Source organism: Chelonoidis abingdonii, chromosome 1 (assembly GCF_003597395.2).
Source record: "Chelonoidis abingdonii isolate Lonesome George chromosome 1, CheloAbing_2.0, whole genome shotgun sequence".
Taxonomy (NCBI): Eukaryota; Metazoa; Chordata; order Testudines; family Testudinidae; genus Chelonoidis; species Chelonoidis abingdonii.
In genome coordinates this window covers 334423329-334446720 of record NC_133769.1, presented here as the reverse complement: position 1 = coordinate 334446720, position 23392 = coordinate 334423329, and the positions used below count along the sequence as shown (strand labels likewise).

General features: G+C 42.7%; 1 protein-coding gene across 1 annotated transcript in view; it reads left to right on the top strand.

Annotated features, from left to right (window-relative positions):
* PARP4 (poly(ADP-ribose) polymerase family member 4) overlaps positions 1-23392 on the top strand; it is a 117184-nt gene that overhangs the window by 66154 nt on the left and 27638 nt on the right. Inside the window, exons 21-30 of the mRNA XM_075066109.1 lie at positions 7456-7651; positions 7905-7975; positions 8921-9108; positions 11201-11300; positions 13591-13761; positions 15943-16023; positions 18282-18362; positions 20326-20421; positions 22332-22490; positions 23274-23390. Coding sequence (XP_074922210.1) covers positions 7456-7651; positions 7905-7975; positions 8921-9108; positions 11201-11300; positions 13591-13761; positions 15943-16023; positions 18282-18362; positions 20326-20421; positions 22332-22490; positions 23274-23390 — 1260 coding nt within the window. The remainder of the gene's footprint in view (positions 1-7455; positions 7652-7904; positions 7976-8920; positions 9109-11200; positions 11301-13590; positions 13762-15942; positions 16024-18281; positions 18363-20325; positions 20422-22331; positions 22491-23273; positions 23391-23392) is intronic.

Below are 23392 nucleotides of genomic sequence, written 5' to 3'. Positions count from 1 at the left end.
TGGAATGGATATGAGCAAGCACTCGAAGAAGAAAAGACGGTTACTCACCTTTGTAACTGTTGTTCTTCGAGATGTGTTGCTCATATCCATTCCACACCCGCCCTCCTTCCCCACTGTCGGAGTAGCCGGCAAGAAGGAACTGAGGAGCGGACGGGTCGGCAGGGGTATATACGCGGTGCTGCGAGGGCGCCACGCCAGGGGGCGCCTGCCGACCCGCCGGGTGTTGCTAGGGGAAAATTCTTCCGACGAACGTGCACGCGGTGCGTGCACACCTACTTGGAATGGATATGAGCAAACACATCTCGAGAACAACAGTTACAAAGGTGAGTAACCATCTTATTTCACAGTGCACAGAACATACATGCAGCCATATTTGCCAAGTTCAGTGGGAAAAAAGTATTGCAAGATGAGGGGTGAAATGCTGGCCCCTTTAAAAGCAATGAGAAAGCTCCCATTGACTTCAGTGGGGCCAGGATTTCACTCAAAATGTCTTGAGGAGGGAACTAAAATATGCAAGTATTGTATTTGCATCTTCGCAGCCTACAAGTACAAATTAGTAATAGTTCCTTTCAGACATAGTTCCATTGAATGGAATTTTCATAATTCTACCTTTTATTTTAGTTGAACTTTCCACAGAATCTTTCTGATATAAGCCCCAGTCCTGCAAACATGCACACACAAGCTTAAATTTATTCAAAGGAGTGGTCCCTTTGGACTGTATTTGCTGGGCTGAAGCCTCTTGTCAGAAATAATACTATAACAAATTTCTAAGCACAAATGATATCACAGACAATTCATTATTAATATTTCTGATTATCCCTACTTCTGTTTGAGCACACTTTTCTCTGACTAGTTGTGCAGACATATATATTTCAGAGGGATGTGACTCCATATTGACATTGCAACTCCTATTGTTCCTATTGCATCGCTACTCCTGTATTCTTTGCAGGAGTTAAATGAACCAATAATTATTGGTTGAGTCTGGAAATATGTAGCTTCTATAAGTGGGCAGAAAAATAGAATGCTTTTGGGGGAAAATAATACTTTTTGGGGAAAATAATAACATATAGATATCAATTAAAACAAAGCTGGCATTCAGGATCATGGCACAGAAGCTCTAGCAGAGATCAGCCACAAAGGGGTCATTGTGTACTGGATGTACAGGTTATAATTGCACACACTCAAGAAAACATTTAAAGGTACTGCATAGGTTCTATTTTAAGGGATTTGACCTGCACAGTAGAAAGTTTTGGAAATTAAAATATTAATGCATCTGTAAGAACGATATCTGAAATTCTGGTTTATCAAAAGCATTTAAAAACGCCACATGCACCGATGCCGTAAGTTTTTCCCTCAGCAGTATCCATGGGGACTGGCTCTGGGGCCCTCTGAGTGGCACCAGCATAGCACAGTATAATGGGCACCGCCAGCTCCACCTACCCTCAGTTCCTTCTTGCCGCCAGTGATGGTGCTGGAACATCTGCTGCTTCGGCTACCATTGATTCCTTCTCTGTTCTTATGAACTTTGAAATCCTGTAAAATAGTTCTACGTTGTTAGTAGTTTTCCTAGTTACTCTTAGTAGTAGTTCTCAAACTTTCTGTTAGTCCCAATCAGGACACAGCTGGGGGTCGAGGCATGCCCTGGTCCCTAGGCTTTAAGCCCTGTGCTCACTGCAAACAGCCTATGCCTGTCAGTGATCCCCATACCAGCTGCCTAAGGTGCTTAGGCAAAGGGCACATAAGTGACAAGAGCTATATCTGCAAGTCCTTCAGACCTAGGACAAACAAGGAACATGATATCCATCTAACAGTGCTCCTAATGGAGTCGGCACTCACTCCAGCACTGGAGCAGCGGTCTGACTCCGCATGGAGCACTGTGGCCTCTGTGCGCACTGCTCGCCGGTGCCGTCCATGACTTGGCACCAGTCTCCCTCCACAGCTCCAGTCAAGAAGCAAAAAGAGACTGTGAGGGGAAGATTTCCTACCTCCTGCAAGGGAAAGGAGAGGGCTGGGGGCGAGCCAAGACCTGGGCCAGGCAGCTCAACGCCCCCTCGGGAAGTCAGGCCTCAGTTCAAGTTGAGCGGTGCACCCCATCCCATGCCTTGCCTGTGACTCCAGATAGCTGTGTAGGCTGCAGCCAGTTTCAGGTGCTATCAATGCCTGAAGCCCTTCAAGCAGCCCAGGAGATCCTGACGCTCCCAGTTCCGCCCTCACCAGCTCCAGTGGTACCCCGATCTCGCAGAAAACCCGTGTTAGGATATATGTGTGTGTCACCGCCTCAGCAGTACTGTTTCCTATCAAGAGGGATATCCTACCAGCTTTCGCTCGCCTACAGCCATCACACCTCAGGACAGGAGAGGCAGGCTCAGCGGAGTCCTCTTTGGATCCCGCACCAGGGCACCGATCGAGGGACTCAAGAAGTACCTTGCTGGTAGATTGGCGTAGATCCTCTGAGGCATGCACCACCTGGGAAGAACTCCAGGACTGACCCTGACCATCTTCAAGGGCTCAGTACTGATCATGGTACCGACTGGGCACCAGAGAGCGTCATCACCTGTCTCCAACAGGAAGGTCGTCCTACTCAGGACAATCCTCCCGGCAACTGGCTCGTAGTAGCTCCCAGTCCCATTCAACATCCCGGTACCAGTAGAGGCATGAGGCGTGGATCACCAGGTATCTGATGCAGATCCATTGAACACTGTCAGTCCCTGAGTGCCTGACCAAGACAGTCTCACTTGGACAGGTCGGCTTTGGGATGCAACAACTGGCACCAGTCAGACATGAGTCACTGCTTAGCCTGATCCTGGTCACCTGGGACCAATGACTCCACTGGTAGCTCCAGCTCAGAGTGAGGTTAGACTAGATGATCATATTGGTCCCTTCTGACCTATGAGTCTGTGAGGTTCCCTGGCTGTGGGACAAACCCCGGTACCAATGGTGCCGACTACATTATCAGCACCAAAACCTGTCCCATGGTCCCAAGCGGAGTGCCCAGCGCAATGGTACCCATGGAACCCTTGGGGATTCACCCAGCCTTCCCAGGAGACTTCGGGGGTAAGACCCCACAGGTCCAGGAGGACCCAGGAGAGCAAGCTGCTGGACCACCAATGGTCGTGGAGGTTCCGATGGCACAGGTATCATCCTAATCATCACCAGATGAGGCTGTCATGGAGCCCCCTCACCCAGTTCCTCAGCATGATGCCAAGGCACACCAGGAACTTTTGAAGATCGTCACTTCTAACCTGGGGCTTGAGGCAGAGGAATTGGAAGAGCCCTTGGACTCCCTGTTTGACGTCCTCTGCTCCTCAGCTCCTGCCAGGTTGGCTCCACCCCTTCATTAAGGAGTTTCTAAGATCACTAATGTCCTGTGGCAGACCCCTTCCCTTCTTCCCTGGTCCCGAATTCTAAAAGGGCCAAACACAAGTGCTTCGTGCCAACCACAAGGTATGAGTACTTATATTGCCACCCTGCCCCCAATTCCCTTGTGGTTGAGGTGGTTAACCACAAGGAGAAGCAAGAACAACCCGGGGCCACCACCAAAAATAAAGACTTGAGGCTGGATCTTTTTGGAAGCAAGGTTTATTCATCTTCTGGCCTTCAGCTGAGAGTGGCCAACCACCAAGACCTCCTTGGCTGATATGACTTCAATATGTTGCAAGCCATGGCCAGGTTCGAAGGGTCGCTCCCCAAGGCTTCCAAGAAGGAGTTCTGGTGATCCTCAGTGAGGGCACGACCGCGACCAGGGCGGCCCTCCAGGCGGCATCAGATGCTGCTGCCCACACCATGGCTTCCGTTATCTCCATGCAGCGAGCCTCTTGGCTGCTCCTCTCTGGGTTGTCCTCTGAGGCTCAGCAGTCAATGCAGGACCTGCCCTTTGATGGCTCATCCCAATTTGAGGAGTAAACAGACAGCAAATTGCCTGGCCTCAAGGACTTCTGCACCACCCTAAAAGCCCTGGATCTCTATGTCCCAGTCCCAGCATGTAAGTGGTTCAAATCACAGCAGCCGCAGGACCAGCCCCATAAACAAGCCAAGAGCTACAAGCACTGCCCAGCCACCTGCCTCCACCCTCTGCCCAGTGGGCTTGACCCATAATAAGCAGGGGGCCAAATGGTCGTTTTGAGAGGGTGATCAACCAGACTATTCCCTGGATCCATCTTTCCCAGTGTTCTCCAATTGCCTTTCCCTCTTCCTCCTTGAGGACCAATGAGTCCTCAGCACAGTGGAACAGGGTTATACCCTCCAGTTCCTTTCTACCCCAACTTTCCCACTTGTCTTCCCCATCCTTGTTCAGGCACCCCTCTCATGAGAGTCTCCTTGCACAGGAGGTAAGGGGGTTACTACAGCTGGGTTCAGTGAAAGAAGTTCCTCTTGAGTACAGGAACAAGGGGTTCTATTTCCGGTACTTTTTAATCCCAAAGACCAAGGGCAGTCTATGGCCCGTCCTGGACCTGCAAGACCTCAACAAGTACCTAAAGAAGTTAAAGTTCTGCATGTTCACCCTGGCTTCTATTATCCCTTCCCTGGATCCGGGAAACTGGTATGCCGCCTTTGACTTGAAGGACACACACTTCCATATAGCGATCTTTCAAGGAGACAGATGCTTCCTCTGGTTTACGGTGGCCCCCTACTACTACCAGTTTGCGGTCCCCCTGTTCAGCCTGGCAACGGCACTAAGAGTGTTTACCATGTGTATGTCAATGATAACAGCTTGCCTCAGGTGCCAGGGTTTTCAGATCTACCTGTACCTCGATGATTGGCTCATCCAGGGCAGTCCAGGTGTCAAGTCCAAAGGGAGGTTGTGGTGCTTCAGGCCACATGCCACTTTCTGGGCCTACTGGTAAACGACAAAAAGTCGACGTTTGTGCCGGTGCAGAGGATAGAGTTATTTGAAGCAGTCCTCAACTCGACCTGTGCCAGGGTGTTCCTGCCACTGGAAAGGTTCCACACGTTGATGGACCTCATCGCGGAAGTCTCCACATTCCCTCTGATTACAGCCAGGGTCTGTCAGCACCTCCTGGGTCACATGGCAGCGTACACTTATGTGGTCCACCATATCAGGCTCCAAATGCAGCTCCTGCAACAATGGCTGGAGATGGTCTATTCCCAGTCCAGAGGCTCCCTGGAAAAGATCGTTACCATTCCCCAGGCAATACTTACCTCGCTGTGATGGTGGACCGACCGCAGGACAGTCCTGGAAGGGGTTCTGTTCGACAGCCCCCATCACTCAATCGAGTTGGTGTTTGATGCCTCGGATTTCAGCTGGGGTGTGCATCTCACCGACCTCCAGATACAGGGGATGTGATCCCCGGAGAAAGCAAAGTTGCATATAAATGTCAAAGAGCTCCGAGCAGTCTGTCTGGCATGTGGAGTCTTCATGCCTCACCTGTCGGGCAAGGTGGTACAAGTCCTGATGGAAAACACAGCCTCGGTGTTCTACATCAACAGGGAAGGGGGAGCTCATCGGCTCTCTGTCAGGAGGTGCTCCATCTATGGGACTTCTGCATCAGCCACTAAATCCATCTGGAAGCTTGTCACCTTCCCAGTGTCAAGAATACGCTGGCAGAGCAGCTCTGCGGGGACGACTTCTCTCACCACAAGTGGTCACTCCATCCACAGGTAGCCTCCATGATCTTCCAAAGGTGGGGAACTCCCCAAGTGGACCTGTTCGCTACCAGACAGAACAGGAAATGCCACCGGTTTTGCTCTCTGCGAGGTCTAAGCAAGAGCTCCCTCCCCGATTCCTGTTGTGGTCATGGAGTCTGATGTACACATTTCCTCTGATTCCATTCATCAGCAGGCTCCTGGCAAAGATCAGGAGAGACACAGCGCAGGTTGTTGTGATCGCCACAGCGTGGCCTTACCAACATTGCCTCGGCATGCTTTGAACTTGTCAGCGACCACTCCCTGGCCCCTGCCCAACCTCCCAGATTTGCTGTGACAGGACCATGGTCAGCCTCTCCACCTCAACCTCAAGTCCCTCCACCTCTCGGCATGGATGCTGAATGGCTGAATCCAGAGGAACAGACCTGTTCGGAAGGAGTCCAACAGGTTTTCCTGGGGAGTAGGATGAGGTTTTCCTGCTGGGCATCCGAGCATGGCATCTCTCCCTCGCATTCTTTCATACAGGCTATCCTGGACTACCTGCTCCATTTGAGGAACCAGGGCCTGGCACGCTGTTCCATTAGAGGGCATCTAGCGGCCGTTTCCACTTTTCACCCGACAATCCAAGGACAGACGGTGTTTTCCCATGATATGAGAGTCAGATTCTTGAGAGGGCTCAAGAGACTCTTCCTGCAGGTACGGACTCCTGTCCCACAGTGGGATCTTAACTTTGTCCTTTCTAGGCTCACCAGCCCACCCTTTGAGCCTCTGGGTTCCTGCTCCCTTTCCCACCTGTCATAGACGGCCGCGTTCCTGGTGGTGGTGGCGGCATCAGCAAGACAGGTCTCTGAAATTAGAGTCTTGACTTCAGAACCTCTGTACGCTGTCTTTTTATAGTTTTTCTGTTCATAAGACACAGCTGGTGGTTTCACCTTTTGGTTACCTAATAGGCCACAGCTGTAGCCTGTCTCAAGTCCTGGCATCATTGTATCATGGTTCAGCTGAGGATGGAATATGCTCATCTCACCACACCATAGATGGTAACCCAGGATCATACTGGAGGGAGGGATTGCACTATGTGAGAAAATTTTAAAACAATACATACAATCTTTTCTATAACAAAGTAGCTACCTACTGTAATAAACTTGTATTGAATTCATGGGTTTCTTTTCTGTATTTCCACTCTATAAGCTTAGAGAATGCAGGTTTTTTAACTTTTTAACAAATCACAAGTGCAAGGCAATACAGTGCACACTTGTTCTCCTGTTTTCTTCAGGAAAAACATTGTACTTTGAAATAAATTTATTTTTAAAATTCTAGGACTTCTCATGAAGTGATGATGGTGTTGATGATTTTAAAAAATAAGCTTGTTTCTTATTTCCGAGAAACAACTCCATTCTGATTGCGGAAAAGTAAAATAGATGGGAACAGAAAACACTTGCAAACTTCCCACTGAGTTTCTTATCCACGAGGGATAAGCTAGGGACACAGGACAGGGAGAGCTACTCTCATCAAGATTTAACAAAAACTAACAAAAAACCTACTTGCTAACCTCTAGACCAGTGGTTTTCAAACTTTTTTCATTTGTGGACCCCTCAAAATTTTCAAATGGAGGTGTGGACTCCTTTGGAAATATTAGACCATCTGCGGATGCTCCAGGGTCCACAGACCACAGACTGAAAACCACTGCCCTAGACATTTGGCTTTATTATGCTCAGATACCACAGTAATGGGTAACCTTATGAAAACCTAGATACATGTAGCGATCTTTGTAAAATGTTTAGCACCCTTTCGGCACTATATAAATAACAGCGGTCCATTGTATTGATTATCAAACTCTTCTTTCTTCAGGCATGCATGCTTGTATTTCAACCAAAGTTTGAAACAAGTTTTAAAGGAATCCAGCTATCTGGAGAAATTATTATTTGTCTAGATTGCTCCAATTCCATGGAGGGTTCAACACTGCAACAAGCAAAGCAGATTGCTCTCCATGCTCTACAAAGGTTTTGTTTTGGACAGAGAGTGACTGTTATCAGATTTGGCACAAGTAAGTTTTCTTTTGTTAGATGCTCACTTTTATTACTTTCTTGTCATCCTTATCGTTATGCTCATCTTTTTTTATTAGACAAGCAGTAATATATTAAACTGGAAACCTGACAGTCTCTATTATATAGTAGTAGAGAATACATTTATTGTGCTTTTTCTAATAGTAAAAATGAAACCATTCACTGCCGTAATAGTTAATGAAAATATAACTTAACACTGAAAGGAAGAGCTTAATTTCAGTTTTCATTCCTCAGATTTCACAGAATTTTCTTCATATTCAAAGAATATCAAAAGTGATCTTGCAGCAGTGAAGGAGTTTATTATAGTAAGTAAAATTGTTTTTCCTCTGTGTGCTACGGAGAGTCTCTTTGCCCGCAGGGATTCCATGTAACGTCCACCATCATGTTGTTCTGTTGCTTTATTTGAGGCCACCTTCTAAATTACTTCCATGACTTAGTTTCAGTAGTATCCAAGAGCCCATTTTCCCTGGTAACAGGTGCATCATCTCTGTTGTATGTCCTGTTATAGCTCAGTGAAAATTTAAGGTAACTGATGGCAGGTGTTAGTCATAGGACAATAAAAGTTGGAGATGGGAGAGTCCTATTGGATCATCCAGTCACTCTTCCTGAAATGCAGGATTATTCTGTATTTATTATCTTTTCCAGTCTCATTTTAAATGACTTCTCAAGTGATGGAGCTTCCACTCCTTTCTTTGGAAATCATCTCTGACTAACAGAGAATCTTCCTGATGTTCCTCCTAAATTTTACCTTTTAAAATGTCATGCCCCCTCTCTTTTCCCTCTTGTGACCTTGTAGCAGGACAGGAAAAGGTACAGACATCCATGTGAACCCCCCTGCTCTTACAGCACCATCTTTCTGGCAGTGAAGACAGCACTTGAATATGCCAGTGCACTTGGCCATCCCAATGAAAGGCAAAATTCAATTGGCACTATCTTGGAAGGAAGATTAGACTGTAAATTCTGGAGTGCAGGGATTGTCTTTTTGCTCTCTGTTTGCACAACTTCTAGCACAGTGGGATTCTGGTCCGTGACTGGGGCACATAGGCACTGTTACAATGGAGATGGTAATAACTACAGGAGGGCAGAAGGCAAGCCCAGAATTAAGAAGTGAGCAATCACTTGTACTAGGAAACCAGGAGAAATTTACCATGGGAGGGGAAACTTAACTCTTCACTACAGTTTATTCTGGGGAAGGGTAGAAATAAAATCCAGACTTTCAGATAATCATTTTATCATTTTTTTCTTTTTAGTCAGCTACACCTACAATGGGAAATACTGACTTATGGAAAACCTTACGTTATTTAAGTTTGTTGTATCCTTCTCAAAGAAAGCGTAACATTCTTCTTCTATCCGATGGGCACATTCAGAATGAGAGCATGACCTTCCAAATTGTGAAAGAGAATGTCAGACACACCAGGTTATTTACATGTGGTGTTGGGTAAGTACAGAATGAATTAACATTTGTACTGTGCTGTGCTTCAGACTTAAAAATCACTGATCATTTTACTTGAAATGAAATGTCAGTGTGTTGAGGATCATCAGGTTTGTGAATGTGCTGTCATGTACATATAGATGGAATGCAAAAAAGTGAATGCCACATTCTTCAGTTAAAATTAAAAAATTCCAGGAAATTCAAATTTGAGATTCCCTCAGTAGAATTTACTTTGCACATATGTAGTTTTATCTGTTCCTCTCATTCTTCTGAAATGTGTAATTTTAATATATTTCTTTTTAATATAAAAAGCAAGCCTTAGAATGGGACAGTAGTTAACATCGCTGAAACTTTAAATTTTGGCATTTCCTGACTCCATAATTTTAATAGTGCAGTAATATAGTTTTCTGCATTTTTTTAAATAAAGATTTAAAAAGAAATTACCATTGCTTACTAAAATAAGCACTTAATTGGTTCTAATTAGTCTTTATCTAGACTAGGATTTAAAGATGTGTTAAAAGATGTTAGCTAACAAGTTCTGATTAACATGTTGCAAAAGTCTAGTGTAGATTTTTCATGGCTTGTCTACATTAGAAAGTTATACCACTTTTACTCTATTGGTACAACCCCCCTAGTGCGGATGCAGTTATATTGATATTAAAGTACTTTACGTTGGTATAGCTATTCCCAGATGGGTAAGAAAATAACGATACCATTACAAGTTACCTTTATACTGGTATAACTGAATCCATGCTAAGGCTCTTATGGTATATCTATTTCAGTAAAAAAAAATTACACTTGACATATTTATACTGATGTAGCTTTTAAGCATAGACCAGACCTCAAAGTATACTGTTAACATATTAAACTGGTTGAGTTAAAGTAATAATGGTGAATGAGACATAACAGAGATAAGTTCACACCTTTCCTGATGCTGTTGATTGGATGAGACAGTTTTCTGAAAAGCTGAATCAACAGAGAAGCAGTACATCTTTTTATATTGTGACGGATGTATATCGGCAACTGAAGAAAACAGATTTTTTTTTTTAAATGAAAGGTTAGAGATTTTAGGATATTGCAAAATGCAACAACAGTTGGAAAGAGACTTTAAAATTGTGCGTGCCACCCTTTCTCTCAGGCCTGTTTTGTTTTTGAGGTAAATGCAATTTTTTCCTTCATTTTTTATTTGTTTTTTTCCAGTTAATTTTCACCCTGTCAGTGGTGTAACATTTTTTTTTAGCAGTAAGTCCTTTAACTTGAGAAAATGAGTTAATCAAATCCTATTTTCTTTTTTCCCTACTGCCACCCCACTTAAAGTTACAGATTATTTGAGACTTGTGTTCTGTGTCATCCATTTTGTTAGGCAGTCTCTTTATTTTATACATTCATTGCCCTTCCCCTTCACATTACTTCATTACAATAGCTTCCATCCTTTGTAAATAGATCACATAAAATTCTGCATTAGGTAAAAATTTTTGTCTGTTAAGCAATTTTGGCCCCACAATCTTGATTTAAGATCAACCATTTCCAGAAAGAATTGCTTGACAGTCCAAAATGAAATGCCAGTGGCTTTCAGTGGAAGTAGGGCATCTATTTCATGTAGGCCCTTTAAAAAAAACTCTGCCTCAAAGATCTTACATCTGTTATGGAGAAACTCAAGAATGCATTTTCCTTAAAACCCTGTGAACATGTACTTCATCCCTCATTTCAGTACATCCTGTGGGAAACCAGTGAGTTGGCTTTTCTCTGTGTGTGATTTGCGCTAATTGAATGCTGAATTTTCAAAGCTAAGACATGGGTTTGAAACATGTATGCACTGGGGATGAACACGGGAAACGCTGCTGCTCTTGTTGGTTTTCACTTTTGATAGCATTAGAATAGTGATTAAATATAGGCAACCCGCTGTCAGGATGGAGCATGTGTTGGATCTTGCCAGTTCTGAGCTTTGTTTAATGTAGATGTTAATGAAGGAGAGGGATTTAGAGAGATTGGAGAACTTGCTACACTATTAAAAAAATTAAAACGTTTGGAATCAATTTCAGATTATCAATTTTTACTTAAAAACAACAACAACAAAAATCTTTTAAAATGTGCTTAGTTCCACAGCAAATCATCACATGCTAAGATCTTTGTCTCAATATGGTGCTGGAGCATATGAATATTTTGACCCAAAATCGAAGTATAATTGGCTAAAAAAGGTAAGTTTTATCAATCCTGAATATATTTTTTTCTGAATTTTACACTATTGGCAGCTGCTTTGGGTGGAACTCTTTGGGAGCCTCAAAGTTTCAAATTGGGAGGAACATCTTTGGGGATTGTGAGGCCTTGTTGTTTCAGACAGGAGCACTCTTGGTGTTTTAACAGACGGAGAACTGCTTTGTATTGGGAAATGGGGCTTTTGTGTCTCAAAGAGCAGTTTCCCCTTAAGTGAGACGTTGGACTCCACCTGAAAAGCAACTCCCTCTAACTTTCAGATACCATACCAGTTTCAGACCAGGGATCTCACAAAAAAGAGAAGCTTCTGAAATATCTTCCCACTCCTCTTCCTCTTTGACGTCTCTGATTTTTAAAATATAAGTTCACCTGGGTGAAAAGGGGCACTTCTCTCTCACAGGATATGTACAAGCCATCCCATGTGCTGGGTCACATATGGTGAGAAGAAAAGAAAAAACTTTATAGCAGTCAGTTGGGTCCTGTGTTCGTGACCCTGATTATAAAATGTGTCAGTATGGCCTAGAGGCTGGAGTCAATAAAGTGGCCCTTCCACTCAGGGCAGTGCGGTCTAATGGCTAGAGTCAATAAAAGCACCCACTTCTGAGGTACTGTGTGGCCCGTTGGCTCGCTGCGGATGCTGGGCCCCACCTAGAGTGTGTGGTGCCCAGGTAGGGGGACTCAGGCCTTCCTTGCTCCTTCAAGTCCCAGCCCAGAGCCCTGGTGGTGGTTGAGGTGCTCACCACTGAGTCAGCAGGGATCCTCCCAAAACATCTTGACTGGTTCCCCGTTTCGCTCACTGGAGAAAAGTCTAAATCCCCATGGCTGCTTCCTACTCTTTCTCCCTCGGCGATGCTCCATGGTTCCCATGGGTCTCTAGGATCCTCAAGTGGCATAGCTCCTGCTGGCGCAGTCTCTTGTCAGGGCTTGTCAGGCAGCCTGGAGTCATCTGCAGATGATACAGAACTACTCAAGATAGTTAAGTCCCAGGCAGACTGCAAAGAACTACAAAAAGATCTCTCAAAACTGGGTGACTGGGCAAAAAAATGGCAGATGAAATTCATTGTTTATAAATGCAAAGTAATGCACATTGGAAAACATAATTCCAACTATACATATAAAATGATGGAGTCTAAATTCGCTGTTACCACTGAAGAAATAGATCTTGGAGTCGTTGTGGATAGTTCTCTGAAAACATCCACTCAATGTGCAGCAGCAGTGAAAAAGTTAACAGAATGTTGGGAATCATTAAGAAAGGGATAGACAATAAGACAGAAAATATCATATTTCCGCTATATAAATCCATGATATGCCCACATCTTGAATACTGCGTGCAGACATGGTCACCCCATGTCAAAAAATATATATAGATTCAGAAATGGGCAACAAAAATGATTAGGGGCTTCCATATGAGGAGAGATTAATAAGAGTGGGACTTTTCAGCTTGGACAAGAGATGACTAAGAGACGATATGATAGAGGTCTATAAAATCATGACTGATGGGGAGAAAGTAAATAAGGAAGTGTTATTTACTCCTCCTAACACAAGAACTACCAAATGAAATTAATAGCAGCAGGTTTTAAACAAACAAAAGGAAGTATTTCTTCACACAGTGCACAGTCAGCCTGTGAAATTCTTTGTCAAAGGATGTTATGAAGGCCAATACTATAACAGGGTTCAAAAAAGAACAAGGTAAGTTCATGAAGGATAGGTCCATCAATGGCTCTTAGCCAGGCTGGGCAGGGATGGTGTCCTTAGTCTTTGTTTCCTACAAGCTGGGAATGGGCAACAGGGGATGAATAACTTGATGATTACATGTTCTGTTCATTCTCTCTGGGGCACCTGGCATTGGCCGCTGTCAGAAGACAGGATACTGGGTTAGATGGACCCTTGGTCTGACCCAGTATGGCCGCTCTTATGTTCTGCCAACCTAAACCCCTGGTGTAGACACAGCTAGGTCAGCAGAAGAATACTTCCGTCAACCTAGCTACACCTCTACCCTGATATAATGCTGTCCTCGGGAGCCAAAAAATCTTACCATGTTATAGGTGAAACTGCGTTATATCGAACTTGCTTTGATCCACCGGAGTGTGCAGCACTGCCCCCCGAGAGCACTGCTTTACCGCGTTATATCTGAATTCATGATATATCAGGTCACGCTTTATGGAGGTAGACGTGTACAATCTCTCGGGAACGTGCTGTGACAAGAAAACCCCTTCTTGTGATATTTTTCCTATTAGAGTAACGTATTTAACTCGTTTGCATCTTTTTACACAGATAGAAAGCCAGACATCCAGAATATTTTCTCCAGGATGCAGTTCTGTCTCTATTAAATGGCAACAGTTTGACTCAAATGCACCAGAGCCATTGCAGGCTCCTGCTCAAATACAGTCTTTATTTAACAATGAAAGACTTCTTGTCTATGGATTTATCCCACGTTGTACTCAGGTAATGAATGATACAAAGAAGCATGTTCTTTTTTGGGTGGGTAAAAATTAATATATAATACATTGCAAATATTGATTGCTGGGATAAATATTGTGTGACTTTCTTTCACTAGCTTAAAAATATTGTTTAAAAGCCATCACTGTGCCTGACCTGTAAGAAATATGAAGAAATGGGTGGTCACTGCCCCAAGGAATACACAATCTTACCTACAGTCTGTACTAGGCAAACAACCAATTCCTGAGACTGATCATGTTATCTGTCTTAGGTACTTACATGGCCTCCATTACCAGAGTGCATCACTGTCTTTAATATATTTATCCTCACAACACCCCTATAATGCAGGGAAGTACAATCACCTGCATTTTACAAATTAAGAACTAAGTGCCCCAGGAAGTGTCTTGTGGAACAGGGACTTGAACTCAGGTCTCCTAACCTACTACCATAACCACTGGACCATCCATCCGATCATCCTTTCCCAAAATTTCTCTCAACTGGCATTGAAAATGGTTCAGCTGCTAATATCAATGAGACAAAACTGTTTTCAATACAGTTATAGAAAGTACTATTGACACTTATGTTTCCTGTAAGCTGCATGCTTGAGTGGCAGCACAAGAGAGATTTAAGTGCCACCCAGCTGATTGGGAGAGTGGCACTGCCAGCAGGATGTGTTCAGGTGCCCCTCCCCCAGGGCCGGCTCTAGGTTTTTTGCCGCCCCAAGCACAAAAAAAAAAAAAAAATCTCCGAGAGCGCAACGGCCAAAGCAAAAAAACAGAAAAAAACCCACCTCTTGGAATGCAGCCCCTGAAATTGTGCCACTCCAAGCACGTGCTTGGTTTGCTAGTGTCTAGAGCCTGTCCTGCCCCCCTCGTACGTTGCTCCATCCTGCAGCTGCTGGCTGTGTGGGAGGGGGGCAGGGAGGGTGCTGATGTCTCCCTCTCTCCCTGCCCCTGTACCCCATCTCCGCAGAGCAGGGGAGAGGCAGGGGTCGCAGCCTGGCTCAGAACTCAGAGCTGCTGTCGGGAAGGGTGAGTTGACTGAGTGCCTTTCTTAAAGAGACAGTGCACTGTTTCTGAGATTTCCTGTCCAGCAGCCAGCTCACACAGTCTCTGTCTGTCTGTCTCCTGCCTCCCTCCCTCCCTCCCGCCCATGTACCCCATCTCTGCAGAGCAAGAGAGGGAAGACAACAGGCTCAAGACAGAGCAGGAGAGCTTTCAGTGAGTGTCTTAAAGAGACAGCGCAGGGCATCTCTCAGAAACTTTCCCAAAAGCCAGCACACACACCGTCTCTGTGTAACACACACATACACTCTCTGTCACACACACCAACTCTGTGTCACACACACACATTGTGTCTGTGTCACACTCTGTCTCTCACACACATACTATCTCTGTGTTTCTGTCACACAGTCTCTCTCTCTCTCTCTCTCTCACTCTCACACACACACACACACACACACACAAACTGTCTCTGTGTCACACACACCCTGTGTCTAACGCACACACTGTCTCTGTGTCACACACATCTCCCAACACATACTTGTATTATTGTTGTTACTTCTTGGTGCTTCCTTCAATGCACATATATTCACTGTAATTTTATTCTTTGAAAGTGTGTTATTTTAGTGTTTTGGCTGGTCTATGCATTTCATAATTTTTATTTCTCTTATGCTTAAATTTAATTCTTTGAGTAGTGAGTTCTAAACCTGTTCTGGCTGGAGTAATTATCCCTATTTAATTTTTTTAAAATATATGTTATATCTAGGTTTTTGTTTCTATGAGTGGTGTACATCTGCACATACCTCAGTGCGCATAACAAAATTAATTGCGCACATGGATGGAAAAAATTAGAGGGAACATTGATTGACACACTTTTCATTAGCCACCAACCTTTATCATACAAGTTGCAGAGGGAATCAAACTTTAATAGAAACCATCTTCTCAAGAAAGGTGTCATATGGGATGTTTATGTCATTGTGCTTAAATACATTCAGGATTCCTTTTTCTGTGACTCTTCTGTATAGCTTCTTTTGTGTACCAGGGAACATGTTTTTAAAGATATGCATCTGATTACTCACAACTCCAATTCTATTTGCATTTCTGGATACTGAGCATCACTGCAGAAGTGCTGATAGCACAGAATGTTAGGGGAAAATGAGAGGAATAATTTCCTTATTTCTTTCAGGCTACCTTAAATGCACTAATAAATGATCAAGAATTGCAAGCAATGGTATCTACCACTGAATTACAGAAGACAACAGGAACAGTGAGTTAGGCCAATGTTATTTATTCATATCATATACATGTCATTTTAAAATAGCACATACCCTTGTTTTTGGCATTTTTGCTTCTGTTTTAATAAAGAACCTCAGCCTCATTTGAAGGAAGCTTTTAAAAAGGCAACTGACCTATGTGGGATAAGTGAGCACATTCCCTACATGCTTGCTGGCCCAGACTGATTTGTAAAATATAAACTTACCTGGATTGAAGGTGGTTCTTCCCATTTTAGGAATTTGTTGGGGCTACCTCTGTACTTTCTGATGCTGGGGTGATGTTAGCTGACCTCTGTTGGGGATGATGCAGCAAAATGTTCTCTTTCAATATTTAAGCCATTGCTTTTTGGAAAAACTTTAAAAGAACTGAGGCCTGGTCTACACTACACAGTTAGGTTGATGTAAGGCAGCTAGTTATGACCTAATTATGTCAGTATACACACTAAAGCCTTCTCCCGTCGATGTAAGTGCCCTAATACACCGATATACTAACTCCACATCCACAAGAGGCATAGGGCTTATGTGGGTGTAGTTAGGGCAATGCATTGTCTGTGTAGACACCTCTTTACTTACATTGGCTGTTAGCAATTTCAGGGCTCCACACTGGAACTGTGAAATTGATGAATAAGCACAGGGAGGTGAGAAGCCTCGGTGGCTGACCCCCACTCCCAGTGGGGAGGCGAGAAACTGAGAACCCGGTGGGCAGCTGGCCTCAGCTCCCAGCTGAGAGGCAAGAAGCCAAGCTGGCTCCTGGCGGTGAGCTGCGCAGTGCTGAGAGTCCTGGCTCTCAGCCCCCCACACTGCCCCTTTTCAGTCTGGTGAGGATGTGCGCCACCAACAGAAGAGTACTGTGGACATCAGTCACTGCAGTAATTACTGAGGTGGCTATAAGTCAACCTAACAAAGGTCAAGTTAAGTCTGTATTGTAGACATGCCCCGAAAGAGGAGAGATCCTAAAAGGCAGCACTATCCAATGTGAACAAAGGCTGTGACTGTTTCAGTTAATGTTGAAGAAAATTCAAATCCACTCCCTATGGGAAAGCACGGCAGCTGTCCTAAATAACTTCCTACACTGAAAAGAGGAAAATGGCTAAAAGAGGCATTTATTTACTTTTTAGAGCTTGTCTACTCCTAGAAATTCATCAAAATAACTATTCCAGAAAATTATTCATTAATAATTATTTTGAAATCGTTACTTTTGGTGTAAATTCATGTGTGAACATTTTTATTCTGGAATGAGACTGCGTTTTTGCTGTTTAGCTTAATCCACTTCGGAAGCTATTTCAGTAAATTTCCAAGCTCTTATACAGACAAACTGGGTTGGTGTGAATGGGGAAGGTACTCACTTATTCTAATGAGTCAGATACTCTTTAAACTACTGTCCTGAGAGGTTCAAATTCTCATCTGGGCTTCAGATCAGTATTCCTCTTCATGGGTCAAGTTTATAGTTTGTACCTCCTCAAATCACACTCTTTCTTTTGACCCCACGACTAATCAAAGGTGCAGAAAGGACAAATGCCATTTTGATAGGTGCAAATTATGATTGCAAAAAGAGAAGCTGCCTTATGAAAATCTGGGCCAAATTTAGAAGATGAGTGTTATTTTTCTATGCCTCACATAGACTCAGAGAATTCCCACCATTTTTTCCTTTCCCGCTTATCCAGAAAGATCCCTTTGTTGTGGCTACCAACATCTGGCCAAAAAGGACTCACCAGGGGTTCTCTTCAGAGTCAGTCAATGTTTTTTTTAAAAATGGACCTATGGTGATGATTGGATGACACATTGCTCCATGTCCTTACTGGGCTGGGCTTAACAGTCCTCAGTACTCCCACTCCTTGTTGGCTTTAACATATTACAGATGTACAGATTATTTTCCTCCTCTTGGCTAAAGTGGTGCAGTTGAAACAGAAATTACATCACCAGTTTGCACAGTTCACTGTCCCCCAGAGCAGGAATTATTGATAGTATAAAGGTATGATGATCTTTAAAAGTTAAAAAAATGAGCACCAATCATAAAAATACAAAATTATTTCAAACAAGGTGTGGGCTGTAGTGCTCCTCTATGGAAAATACTCCCTTGAAACTTTTAAAACTCAATAAAATGTAACTTTAGATGCCAGTTATCCTGAAACTGGATCCTCATTGATCAGAAGACTTTAAAAATCGTAAAACCTAGTACATAAAATGGAGATTTTTAAATACAGGTTTTAAATTGGTGATCATTTGAACTTGTCTTTTTTCCTTAATGTAGCTTCTCCACAAACTCACAGCAAGAGCCCTGATTAGAGATTATGAAGATGGGATACTTCATGAAAATGAAACAGAACATGAGGTTTGTCATTCTAGAGATAAGAATATGAACTAGGGACCACTATTTTATCTCAGTTTATGCTTAAAACAAGAACTGGTAAAGGGGTTCAGTGAAATGGGGATGGGAAGAGGAAAGGTGGAGAGAATCTTTGACTTGGGAATGGATATTGGAAGGTTGCAGTATGAATTCCATAGATGTTAAGGCCAGAATGGACCATTATGATCATCTAGTCTGATGTCCTGGATAACACAAGCCAAAAAACCATGCCCAGTAACTTCTGCATCAAGCCCATCACTTCTGTTTGAGTTATAGAATATCTTTTAGAAAGGGAGAGAGTCTTGACTGAAAACCTTCAGGTGATGGTGAACCCATCACATCCCTAGATAAGTTGTTCTACTTAGTTTCTGTTAAAGAATTGTCTACTGTCCGAAATCTTTACCTCATGTAGGTACTTGTAGACTGTGATCAAGTCATTTCTAAACCTTTTGTTAGATAAACCAAATAGACTGAACTTCTTAAGTGTCTCACTACAAGGCTTGTTTTCCACATCTCAAATCATTCTTGTAGCTCTTTTCTGAACACCTTCCAATTTTTTAACATTCAGTTTCACATATGTTTATAGACATGAGGGTATAATCCTGTAAACCTTTATTTGCTTGTATGTGTGAGGGCCAGATCCTGCAAACTTTATTCACCTGAGTAGTCCCACTAGAAGTCAGAGTTCTAGAAGCCAGTAGAACCCTCATGTGAGAAAAGTTTGCAGGAGTGGGTCCCAAGTTTTGGGGTTAGACTTAAGGAAAATATAGGTGGTACTTTTCACAGCTCTGCCTACAAAATAAACTGCATCCATGTGAGTTGGGTGTAATGCTGCATCACAGTAAATTGTCCAGATGTTTAAAATATGATGGTGCATGTTTTCAGAGCTCTACTAGTCTCTTTGAGCTTGTCTCCCCCTCACTGGGACTTGATTGTGCCCGTGTGCTCTTTTAGACAAATTGGGGTTGATTGGGGGGAATAAATAAGTGATGGTACCTTCCAAATGCCATCCTTTTGAGGCACCAAAGTGAAACAGTTAATTCACAGATAGTAAATTTTGCAAATCTGTAACACCCCCATACTGCTTTCTTACAAATAGTTAACATTGTTGACATTTTAAATTATCGTCATTGGGCATTTGAGGTAACACCTCACTAAAATGAGTGGATGGCGGGGGGCGGTCAGTCACACGTTTCAGAGCTACTGGTCCATGCTCTGCATACCAACAGAAATCTTTGCACCAGTTACACTCAGTTCACATTTTTGAGCTTTTCTTCACAGCCATAACAGCTAGAGGCTTACTTTATTTTTATTCAATCAAAGCTGAGATTCTGGAGAACAAGATTGTTTGTTGTTTTCAGAGAGGTTTCAGTATATTGCATGTCTGTGTACAGGATGTTTCTGAGTCCTGGACAGGCCTTGAGCATTTCCATTCATGACTTGACACAAATTGTGTCCCACAGGTGCAAGGTGTTTTGCTTTAGTTGTGCTGCTGATATGCTGCCCTTTATGTTTCAGTAATGACCGTCATTGATCTAGGATTTGATAAGGAGTCATATGCTTGCACTGGGAGGAGCTGGAAGCCCAATAGAGCCCTGAGTGACTTGTGACAAGACCATTCCAGTGCAGTTTTTCTTTAAGAATTACCATTTCCAGTTTCCTCTCCCCCAGCACAAGTGGATAAATCTGCAAGTAGGTGAGAGGGTTAGGATTAGCCCTTCTCCCTTCAAAACACTTCTAAACAGGAAGCAGGAAATTGGGTACACAAACATAACTACATAAGCACTGCTTAGAAATAGCTGCAAGCTGAGCTAGTTTACTTATATCCATAGTGCATAAGAACTTATTGTGTATATTCAGTTTTGACATTGACGCTTATTTTAGCTAATATTGTTTTCACCTGTATGTTTTGTGTTTAAACATATTTTGTTATTCTATAACAACCTAGATGAAGAAACATACTTTGAAAGCCCTGATTATTAACCTCAGCCTGGAGAACTCCATCATAACCCAGTTCACAAGCTTTGTGGCAGTAGAAAAAAGGGTATGTCTTTCCATTAAAATATCCCCTTACAGTCTATATGTCTCTAAAAAGTCTTTAGAAAATAACTGAAAAGTAAAACAATTATTGTAATCTTGTAAGAATTAAAGCACATATTGTTTAATATTATCTCAGTGAACATTTTTAGTTCTTTTACAGAAGAACTAAAATTATTATTTTTGCAAAAGCTTGTGTTCTTTGGTCCTTTTTGAATGATATGTTACTTTCTTTATGAAGCTTCTTTTATATCATACGTTGTTGGAGCACCTAGGCTGTGTCTGTCCTATCCGCTACCCAGACTGGATGTTTGCAAGTCAACCAACAGAGATGCATAATCTCTATGTTTGTTTTGAAGATACTTGCTTTTTTAATTATTTAAAAACTGCATTTTTCTTTTTGTATCTGTGTATGTATGTGGCAAAGTTCAGAACTGTGCAAGTGTTCTGACTTTTGGACTATATCTGTAGGCACAATGCCTGTAAAGTCACCATCTCTGGTCCAGGAAGAAATTTTAAATCTAGTAGAACAATACTTTTACCATATATTGCTGCAACTGTAATTGAAAGAAACTGTTTGGGTTGCGGGCAGCAAGGACTGTGTCTTCCCATATGTCTGTACAGCATCTAGCACATTAGGAACTATTATAATATAAACAATACTGATCATTATTCATTTTTATTTATTATTATTTATTTAAGGTTATAAGTATACTAAAGGAAATTAATCAATTCCCTATTACGGTATAATTATCTGACAGTCATGGACGGCTTTGAGTAAGTTGGGATAACTTAAGGAACAGGAGACATGTCCATATTTTGGACAATTACATTTGTACTGCATTTAAAACTAAAAATAGGCTGGCACAGATTTTGTTCATAGAAATAAATGTTGTTTTGTTTGTGCCTTTTAAGAATATAACTTACACATTTGATAGATGTCATCGCATGTATAATATCTCAGCAATCTTATATAATAGTTATTGGTGGAATTATTGTCCCTTTCTTGTAAATATGACTCCTTAATCAGCCAAAGATTTACTGTTAAGCTCTGTGCGGCGCACTCTGTACTATCTGCTCTGCACTTGGTCGCTACCTCCCTAGCAAGAGACTAGTCAGAGCTTTCACTCTTTGGGAAGTTCTTGTCTCTGATTTTCAGACAATGTAATCATCTCTGTCATTACCTCCTAGAAATTATCTTTATATAACACAAATTTTATAAACAAAGTGCCATTCTACTCAGGCTTTTTGATTACTGTGAACTATCATGAACAACAGTTAAACTTAAACAGTATAAACTTGGCAGTATAAAATCAGATAACATGCTAAAAAGCATACTGGTTCCAATATGTTGGAAAATATCTTTACCATATATATATATATAATAAAGCAGGTCATGTGTCTTATACATATATCAGAAAAAAAAGGAAATTTTAAACATCACCTTTGTATATTAGGATTCTGTACGTTCATCTGCCATATTCTCTTTTCCCTTCATAATCTACAATATGTTGGTATGCTTGGTTGTTCTTAACCATTGACTTGTAGAAGGGAGTTGTGATGGGGAAGTGACACATGAGTAACAGCTGACATGCAAAATTTTAAACTGTTTCATTGATCTGCCTGCTTGAATGCAAGTGAGAGGGTAATTTCTGAACTGAAGTTATGTAAGATGCAGAAGAGGTTTCTCAAAATACAAGGCGGTGCATTGCCAGTGTAGTGTGCCAGTATGTTTACTACCAATAGCATGTTATGATACCCTTAATGCAGTCAGGCAAATTTCACCCAGCATTTGGCTCTCAACCTTACATTGTCTGATAGAGAGGGAATCTGTGGCATAACAAGCATCACTTTTAAGGATTGCAATAAAATTAAAGACAGTTCTCTAGTTTGTAATTCTGTTGCGTTTTAATTTAGGATGTTAATGAAGTTCAGCATGCTGGTCTTCCAAACATTCTTGAACTTATAGCTGAGGAAGATATAGACTTTTTACCCTACATGGACTGGGAGCATGATACATCTAGACATGGATACCTGTTTTCTAATAGAGGAGTGGGATTCAGAAGATGTGAATTGGTAAATATGCTTAATGTGTTCTTGTTTTTAACATTTATTTTGTATTACCCAGTTGTGGTAGTAGATGGTTTATAAGGTAGCAATTGGTAATTGTTTACAAAGTCTGCACCATTTCTTATTATTCTGGATGCAATTAATTACATAAATGTTTGTGTGAAGTGCAAAAAATCAGAAGACTTTCTCCCAAAGAAAGGCAAGGTACGTAAAAGTTGTTTTGGCACCAGGCCCCATTACAGCAGAGGCCTTTGAGAGAGAAGAGGATTTTAGCAGCCCTCTATTCTCTTCCAGGATAAATTCTTCCCTGACTGTCTAGTCCAAAGCCTTGTCTTCATTAGAGTACTTAGATGGTGGTACTTCTGTCAGTTGTATTGCACTGATTGAAGTACCACGAACTGTCCAGCATAGCCACCCTGAATCAGGGTCAGACTTGTCCTTGCATCCATACCAAGGCTCCTTAAATCAATTTAGGTGTGGGATGTCACATATTCCTCAGCTGGTAAACCTCCTTAGTTTGCTGGCGGAGTCCTCCTCTCTTACATCCACCATGCCTCATTCAGCACCCACAATACCCCCACAAAATACTATTACCCCTCTCTACAGGATATGGCCTCCCTCCGATCCAGAGAGGAGGAACCACTTTCTGTGCTCGAGTGGGTGGAGTCAGGCTGGGTTCGCTCTTCTCACTGGGAGTTGAGAGACAGGATGGGAAGTACAAAAGGCAGAGCCTTCAGCTCAGTTGGAGCCGAGCCAGGGAAGGAGACAGACGTATCTTGCTCACTGCAGGCCTCTGACTCTGCTGCCAAACCAGGCGGTGCCCTGTCCCCCAAGGACACCGAGTCCAGGGAGGAGCTGCTGATGGCTATCTACCCCATGGAGACGGATGACACCTACAGAGCCAAGGT